The sequence below is a fragment of the Sus scrofa genome, chromosome 13, assembly GCF_000003025.6.
Source record: "Sus scrofa isolate TJ Tabasco breed Duroc chromosome 13, Sscrofa11.1, whole genome shotgun sequence".
NCBI lineage: Eukaryota > Metazoa > Chordata > Mammalia > Artiodactyla > Suidae > Sus > Sus scrofa.
This window is the reverse complement of record NC_010455.5, coordinates 96,516,768-96,526,317: the sequence shown is the minus strand read 5'-3', so window position 1 is coordinate 96,526,317 and position 9,550 is coordinate 96,516,768. Positions and strand designations below refer to the sequence as shown.

Sequence of the window (9,550 nt, the reverse complement as noted above, 5' to 3'; positions counted from 1 at the left end):
ATTTGTAGTCTCTCAAAAAGAAGTATTTCAAAGATGAGAAAACCACACAAAACCACCTTGCCTTCCCTTAAAGGAAAAACCCTCTAATTTAAACTGACCATATGGGACTGTTTGAGTATTGAATATATTCTTTTTTTAAAGTCATTTTCAGATCTAGTATAATAAAAATTCCTCTTTAAAGAACAGTTTATTTCAGACCCAAATGATTCTTTTTTTTTTTTTTTTTTCCTTTTTAGGCCTGCACCTGTGCCACATGGAGATTACCAGGCTAGGAGTCAAATCAGAGCTGCACCCACTGGCCTACACCACAGCAACAGCCACGTCTGTGACCTAAGCCACAGCTCATGGCAACACCAGATCCTTCACCCACTGAATGAGGCTAGGGCTTGAATCTGCATTTTCATGGATCCTAGTCAGGATCCTTAACTGCTGAGCCACGACAGGGACTCCCAGGCCCAAAGGCATTTTATTTTGGCTGCCCTGCGGCATATGTGGTTTCCAGGCCACGTAGCAGTGCTACAGGTATGGCAACTCGGCATTCTTAACCCACTGTGCCGGGCCCAGGATCAAACTTGCATCCCAGCACTCCAGAAATACCACAGGTCCCATTATCCCACAGTGGGAACTCTCCTAATGATTATTTTTATGTTAAATAATCACTTGCTAAAAGAGGTTTATAGCAAAAGGTGGAGTTGGGCTTTAGAATTTATAACTACAAAGGGTCCAATATTTATAAACTTTGCACACATAAACCTTCCTGTCTATAGAATTTTATGACACTGGAACATCTTGGGGCGTTTGCAGACTCCCTCTGGAAATCTTAACCATAGTTTAAGAGTAAGTTCCAGCTTTCTGAAACTGTAAATTACAGCTGTGCCGATAGGGAGATAGACTTTATTGAATGCCTTTCAGTACGTTTTATGAAACCACCACAAAATTTAGTCTGACTCCATAGTTCTTGCTTAGAACATCATACTACACATGAATTTAAAAATCATTACACTGGGGAGAAAGTAACTGTCAGAGAAGCTCATGTTTACCAGTCAGGTCACTCTAGGTTAACTGAAAGCCACAATGCTTGAGAGTGGACCTGATTTCTACAATTCCTTTTTATATTTCCTTTGGCACTTTTAAAGGGGACAATCTGGTCATATATTTTATTTTTTTACTATAGTTTGCTGATATAAAGCTTGTCCTTTTCCCTCAAACACATACCTGCACAATAAAATATTCACCATTCTCTTGTGACTTAGTTGACTTCTAGATAATGTATTTTCTGCTAATTCTCAGAGCCAAGAGTTTTAGGCAGCACTTTCTGGTTAGGTCTGTTCACTCAGTCATTCAGTCATACATTTAGTCAACCAACCAACCAGCATTTATGGATTGTCCACTATGCATTGAATTCAGTTGTCTTAAATGGAACCAAAACAACAAAAAGTTTTAAAGAATTACCAGAACTTTTATTTTTGCTTAGTTTTATTAAAAAAATAAATATGTCATAAAGCTTTTTTTTTCCTTTAGGGAGAAAAAAAGAAAAAAATCAAATAAGCAATGGTAAGGTGTCTTAACTTGAAAAAGATTGGGTATCACTGGTTTACAAGTTATAATTGAACAAAAGAACAACCGGACCAGCCACAGTTGGCTGTTTTATGCCAATGGCAGCAAACAACAAGATCAACTAGGGCAAAATAAATAATTGTGTGGAAGCCCTGGTAAGTGCTTTAACAGGCCGAGTCACTGAGACAGCAGGCTAGAGATATCTTGCTTTAAACAGCAGAGAGGTTCCTGAAGAGTTGTGTGTAAATGAAACAACTGCAGACCTACTGGGAGAGCTGTTTTTGTAAACGACCACTTCCACTTTCATAAATCCAGGTGTGTTTGCTTTTGCTCCAGGTGAAGCACACCTAGCTGCTCTCTGAGCTGCTGCCTCAGCACCTTCACCTAACACTGCTCTAACTGGGCCAGTGGCACCATGTCCAAGTTTGTGTTTCTCTGAAGTAGTGTAAGATACAGGGTTGGCCAGGGAACCCAGCTGCATCTGACAAAGCAGGCGGTGGGGATGGGGTCGCCAGCTTTCACAATATTCCCATGCAACAAATACCTTTTGGGGGGTTTACCAATTCAGTTACAGATGCACTTCTTTTCTCTAAAACCTTCAGTCAGAGCCTAGGTCTGGAACCCTAAATTATAGTAATACTTCTAATTCTCAAGACTGTCCTGAACTAAATGAGGTGCCCAAAGTCCTTCCAACTGGGATAGATGATAATGAGAGACCTAGTTTTCCAAGGCTGAAGTTTAACAGCATGAGAGTCACATTTCATATAACTTGTTAATGAAAACTTTTGCTGGTGACAAAAAGTTTTCAAATGGTTCCTTTTTTCTCAATACTTCTAAATAGAACTCTGAGTTCTTAGGCAAACTCTGCAGAACAGTTAAAGTCACTGATGCTCTCTGGTTGGGTGATACAGCTCAGTCCTACTGACAGAAACAGAAATTTCTCTCCACCCACCAGAATTTCAGAAACTTTTATACCACAGCAGTGATGCTTCGGATGGGGAGTAAGTATGGTAGTACTAGTTCCAGGCAGGTTTATCTTTGTAAATAGAATCCTCACTTTGCTCACAGCCTGCATTTTATTTGGCCAAACTTCTACCAGGCTTAAGTCACATTTCATGAGTTAGGTTGTTCAGTTTCTCTTCTAAAAAATGCTTCTAATAACATTGCTGCCTATATGTACAAGTGTGAATGAAAAGAGTATGCAATCTGTAGTCTTTTCCACACTGAGTACACTAACAACAATTAGTAAATAATTAAAGAATAATAATAAGTGGTCATTTTAAAACCTGTGTTTTTTCTTTAAAAAAATTTTTTTCACTTTCTAGCACTTAAAAAAAATGGGTCTTAAAAGTGCCCTAATAATGTCCAATGCTGTCCCCCACGCTGTCCCACCCATCCAAAACCTGCTACAAATGCTGGATTGAGTTCATACAAATAATTTAGCAGTACCAAGGTTTTTCAAATGGAAACAGTGTTACTGACTTCTTCATATTGGATAACAAAATAAGGGTAACTCTGGTCATCATTAAAAATGACAAAAATCTGAGGCTCAAAGAAATTATCCACACAAGAGTCATACAGGTCACTGGTGACACTGCCGGGATTGACGGGAGGGGGCCTTCTCATGCCATGACTGCCCATCGTGTATCTGCCAGTTAGCACTTTAGCCAGAAACATGAAATGGACTCCTTTGGAGGACTTCTTAGAAAAGTTATGAGAGTAGCTTGCCTTCTTTGCAAAATAACTGCCTTGTCCAAACATTGTAGCATGCTTTCCACAGACTCGAGGGTCAAAGTTGTGCTTGCAGATGCCATCTACCACATCCTGGGATGTTCCATGAAATAAATGTCTCTCATTTATTATTCTGTCACGGCCAAACATTTTTCTGTTCATATATTCCTTTTTCCTAATGCAAAGAGTGGACAGGGAATTCAGAAAAAGGAAGGCATAAATCAGTTTAGCAGGCATGATATGGTCATAAACTTCTCTTGAGGGTTTCAATGGGGAGGAAATGTTAAACTACTGATCAAGGGCAAAATGCCATCAAAGATCACACTGAAAGTTTATCTTTTCCACCACAGACAAGAAAATCCTTTCCTCCTTTTTTTTTCTCCACTAACTGTTCCTTCACTTGCGTCCTCTTCCATTTCAAATCTAGTTCTCACATTTACCTCCTTAGGATGCCTGCCTTGTCTAATTCCACCAACCCAAGGGCCTCTTAATTCTGTGTTTCCTCAAACCTCCATGGATCCCTTTTGAACTACATTAATTTGTTGCTGACCTGAGAGGTGACACAGTAAATGGATTAAAAAGAACAAGGCCTCTGATGCAAGACTGCCTGGGTTCAAATTCCAGCATCACAGGAGCAGTATGACCTGTGGCAAGTTACCAAACTTTTCTGTGACTCAGTTCCCTCTCTGTAAGATGCAGACTGTAATAAACCCTTTTTTGGTTTTTTTTTCACATACGCACTCGTGGCATATGAAGGTTCCCAGGCTAGGGGTTGAATAGGAGCTGAGGCTGCTGGCCTACGCCAAAGTCACAGCCATACAGGATCCAAACTGTGTCTGCAACCTACACCACAGCTCATGGCAATGCTGGATCCTTAACCCACTGAGTGAGGCCAGGTATCAAACCCACATCCTCATGGATACTAAGTCAGGTCCATTACCACTGAGCCATAACAGGAACTCCCAGACTGTAATTCCTACTTATAAATCTGTTATGAGAATATGAGCTAATATATTTTAAAAATCACGTTAGGTTCTATGCAAGTTTTTACACTATTATGTTCTGCATTTGTTATTCACTACATCAAAAAAAAGCTCTCCGACTTTTCAGACTGCTGACTCACCTTTTGTATTTCTCCCAAAGAAACTGATTTTGGACTCTCAATATCTGTAAAATTCTATATTTAAACTCAGGCACAGTCTTATGAAAAAGATTATAAATGATTCGATAACTTTTGTCCTCTGCAGAGACAGGCACTTGGATGAAGTCCTGAGATGGATGCATATAAACCCAAGTTTCTGGGTAAAAGTTTGCTGAGGTGACCCCATCTGGGCAGATGATTTGTGATGATGATGTTGCTTCAAGTGGTGGAGGAGCCTGTGTGGGAACACCACCAAGTGTCCTAGAAGGGAGAAAAAGGAACATCCATGTTAAACACTTGGCAGTAAGTACATGTCACATTGTGCTCTTTAGCAGTATCTAATATAATCTGCGTAGCTCAAATGCTTATTTAAAAAAAATTTAGGAGGAGTTCCCATGGTGGCTCAGCCAGTTAAGAACCCAACTAGTCTAGTATCTATAAGGAAATGGGTTTGACCCCTGGACTCGCTCAGTGAGTTAAGGACATGGCATTGCCATGAGCTGTGGTGTAGATCACAGATGTGGCTTGGATTCCCGCACTGCTGTGACTGTGGCAAAGGCTGGCAGCTACAGCTCCAATTCAACCCCTAGCATGGGAGCTTCCAAGCATTGGTGTGGCCCTTAAAAAAAAAATAATAATAATAATAAATAATATATAATAATAAAAAATAAACAATACAGGAAATGCTATCTATTAAAAAATCTTAATAGGTGATCTCTGGACAAGCAGTGTTTATTAACTTCCCCCCTGGCCTTCTCCTTGTGGAGGAAATTCTGAAATGCCCTATTGCAAGGCAAGGAAGTGCCAATTTATAAATATCTTTACTTTTTGAAGACTGGACTCCTCTTTTGCCTACATAGTTAAGCTCTGTTTCAAGGGAGCAATGATAATTTATATGCATTCAGCAAACTGCTGTACTAAGTAAAGACACAATTACTAAAGGCTATGCAGAAGGGGGAGCACAGTGGGCAAGAGGGCACTTACAGGAAGATGACAGAAAATAGGAAAAATAAATACCTTCTGCTCTAGTTTTGTATAAAACCACACAAATCATGGATCAGGCATTAAAAGCTGACATTTGGCATTTCCTTCATTTTAAAATATCACAGATAACGAAGCCCAGATAACAAAACCATCGATACAATTAAAAGTGTACAGCTTTAGATGTGCTTAAGATGGAGCTAATGACTTTAAGCTCAAGGTACCAGAATATCCTTGAACCTTAAAAATTCAGATCTGTTACAAGGATGAGTTTAGACAAGGAGCAGCTTTGATAGTTCTTACTCTTGCCTGATTTAATGATTTAAATCATACTTCTTGGCTATTTGCAAAACAGAGCAAAAGGGAAGAAGCAAAGAGAAAGGAAATCCTGACCCTGAGACCCAGATTCAGGCCCAGGGCACTACAACACCCATCAGCATACAGTGGTCACAAGGAAGCTGTACATCTGCCAAATGGATTAGGAAACCGAAATTTTCAAAAGAGCTTTGTGACACAGAGGTTACAACTGTGGTTGAACATGCATCTAATCTCCAAGAGGATATCTTTACCCTCAGCTCTCTCATTATAGTCACATTATTATACTAAGCACATACTACAGACCAGGCATTTCACACACAGTATCACTTCTTGTTCCAACTACCCTGCAAGATGGTGTGGTTATTCCCACTTTTCCACTGAAAAAAAAACTGCCAGCATAGCTAGCAAAGAACAGAGACAGGATCTGAACCCAGGTGTATCTAGTTTGTGAGCACATACTCTGCATTTCCATATACTTCACAGTTCATATGTACATATATTTTCTTTTTCTAACAAAGTGATGGATGGATACCAGGATTGCAACTCAGGTCTGCCTGACTCTCCCTACCACTGCCTCACTGTCTTCTGACTTTTCAGAGATGGCTTTATAAGAAGCAAAAGCTCTAGAGACAGAGGTACCTTCTCTGCCTCCCACCACCTTCAAGCAGCTGTGGATCTGATTTATTGTGCCTCAAAGCCCATTTGTGAGACATTTCTGGGTGGATCCAGGGCTTGCAGAATCCCCAGATGCTTTTAAGTTCAGGAGCAGATCTAAAGGGGTACTGGCACAACAGTTCTTATCTTCCAGAGCATTCGCACAAAGGCCTGACAGACTCCTCCAGAACCCTCTTTCCTTCACCAGTACTTTTTTTTTTTTTTTTCTTTTTCCTGAAGCAAGGCTCTACTGTTTTAATCAGATTCTGAAAGGTTTCTAACACCTTAAAAAGCCATCACTGTTTGGAAGAATGGCAGGAAACAGACTACGGAAAGCTCCTTATTTTTAGTTATTCCCTCTATCCCTACTCTGCAAAGACAGTAGTAAGTCCTAGCCCACTAGGTTTTCCTGTGTTATTAGGTATTGAAGGAAGAAGATAAAATTCTCCCAACCACCTTGTCCAAAATAGGTTTTAGGCTGTCACAGCCGTACTGAAAATCTGGCACTGACAATAGAAGAAACGCTGCTCCTTTTCTTTCTGCTACCATTCCTACCCATCGATGTTTACTTTTAATATGCCAAACATCCTAATTGGGCTAAAACATAAAAATGCATGTAGACATCTGTCTGATAAACCTCTACACTCTGGTTGTCTGGGGTTAAAAATACATATTCTAAGCATGGTTACAAATGTGGCTTCATTTTCCGAGAATGCTGAGTCTGTCTTCAGCTCATGGGTATTCCAATGACATACTGCAAGCTTCACGTGCTGTCCCAGCCTTCTTTAGAGAGGCAAAGTCAAAGGCTGTGGAGCTTGTACTCAAGTATCGCTGAAGAATGAATCTGCAAAATCCAAGGTCACTGTGTATCATTCTCCTTCCCGCTCCTGGCCATTCTGAAAGTCGTTTCCTAACCTAACTTCAATGAAGTAAAATTCATTTTATCCTTTTTAGGGAGGAGTTAAAGAAATCCTCCCAGGCTTTCTCATGACCATGCGGTGATTGCACAGGACAGATGTCCTCTTCCAAACCTCTAAACCTGACAAGCGTTGGCTTATGCAGCCTCAGCTAAAGCAGCCTAATACTGAAGAATAAGATCCTTTTTATCACCCCTATTAAAAATCAGCAAGAGCATGGGAAAAAAAATTTTTTTTCACTATGAAGAATGTTAGCTAAACTTTGGTTCTGGTAATCGTTTTACAATATATACATGTTAAGTCATTATGCTGTTCATCTTAAACTTACACTGTGTTTTATGTCAATTATATCTCCATAAAACTGGAGAGGAAAAATTGCAGTGGGGAAACCCTCATTTAAAAAGAGTTTGCAGGCAATTCATGACTTAGGCCAGAATCCCCTGCCCCCCCCCCAACCCCAACCTCTAGCATTCCTAATTCTTAGGCAAATCTGATTCCCTGATAAGTGTGGCCTTTTTAACACCTATGTTTCTGTCGACCCTTTGCATTTACTAACACTTGAAAACAAAACTTTCTTCCTGGCTAAGGTCATGGTCGCTTTAGAAATCTACCTCTGAAATCTGCTTTTTGGAACTAGTGCTCCTCCTCCTTCTCCCCTCTAGGGCACCCTAAGCCCCAGATTCTAGGGCAGACAGGAACTGAAGAGCTGCTTTTATCCATTCCACCCTGGTGACCTGGCTGCTGCTCTGCTCTTTTCCCACTGAAATGTCTACATAATATCTCCAATTTGCTAAGCTCTTACTTTATACTTGATTATCGCTGTTCCAGACAAGAAGACTAAAATAGGATTTTTTTTTTTTTTTAAAGGATAGAGTGACTTTCTTTGCTTGTAAGCTTATATAAATAGTCAGGATCTATTTGTGGCATTAATTCTACTACAGCTTACATTATTTTTATAGTTCATGCTTGTACAAAACAAGAGCCTAAATTTTTTAAAAAGGTGGGGGAAGAGTGTTTTCCAAAGTTACTTGTCTTAGGATGGAAACAAATCAATTTTTCACCATTGTGTAAAACTCCCCCAATAACATAGCACCCAGATGCACATTCTTCCCTCGCACAGAAGCTGCATCTCGCCTGGCTGGCTCAGCGTGCACTCGGCTGCTGCTCTCACTAATGCATTCTACTGTCTCACTAGGAGGACAGTATGTTCCTGACTACTGGACACCAACACTATCTCCAGCTGTGCTAGTGAAATCACAGAACAACATTTTTATTAGTTTCTAATTAAAAAAAAAAACTATAAAAAAACCCCTAAAATTTTTCACACTTTAGGAAGAAAGCATGCATTTAATCAAACCAATACGTATTGTTATAATTTGCCTTATTAACACATTATTTTTGGATACAGAGCATTTCTGGGATTTTTGTTCATATTTTGTTAAGGTTTGCAATCTCAGAATTAGAATTATTAACATTCCATCATAAAGATCTGGGTAAAACACAGTTTGGACTGGAAATTAAAAAACTACTACTAAGAATATTTAAAAAAGCATTTTCACCTCAAAGATCAGCAGAAGAGACCAGGCAATATTACCCTAGACCTCCCTAGTACTGAAAACCAAGTAAACCTAGTAGCATTTTATGAATCAAGCTCTAAATATGGTCTATCTGACTAGACTACATAGTGATTTTCCTAGAGATACTAACTTTCAAAGATGGCCATGCTAATGGAAATGTCCCACTTTCTGGCATCTATGAGGTGAACCAGTGGGCTCTCTAGAGAGGGAAAAAGAAAATGGCACTTGGGAAAATGGAAGGAGAGCTCACCTATAATTCAAAAGGATAAGTTCCGTCTCAATCTAAAGTATGACAGGTGATTTTAGTGAGTATTATAGGAAGATGGGCCTTACTGAGCAAATGAGAATGCAAATTATTTGAGAAGGTGAACTCTTCTCATGCAAATTCACTCAGGGAAGAAGAATGGAGAACACCACTTTGAACAACTGTCTCCATTTGCGAAGGCAGTTTACCTGGGCTGGGAAATAGTCCCATAATGTGGAAGGGTTATCTCATTTTTCCATGAAAGAGGTAAATGCAAACTCTGCCTTATGGGAAAATGTTAACTCTGTTTTTCAGTTCAAAACATCCAAGAGGGAGTTCCCTGGTAATTCAGTGGGTTAAGGATCTGCCAGTTCTAACTGCCATGGCGCAGGTTGATATCTGACCCAGGAACTTCCACATGCCATGGGCA

At 39.8% G+C, this 9,550-nt stretch overlaps 1 protein-coding gene across 1 annotated transcript in view; it reads right to left on the bottom strand.

Moving 5' to 3' along the window:
• TIPARP (TCDD inducible poly(ADP-ribose) polymerase) overlaps nucleotides 1,439–9,550 on the bottom strand; it is a 28,494-nt gene continuing 20,382 nt past the window's right edge. Inside the window, exons 5-6 of the mRNA XM_005669945.3 lie at nucleotides 4,412–4,690; nucleotides 1,439–3,463 (exon numbers count right to left, since the gene is read on the bottom strand). Coding sequence (XP_005670002.1) covers nucleotides 3,016–3,463; nucleotides 4,412–4,690 — 727 coding nt within the window. The 3' untranslated portion in view covers nucleotides 1,439–3,015. The remainder of the gene's footprint in view (nucleotides 3,464–4,411; nucleotides 4,691–9,550) is intronic.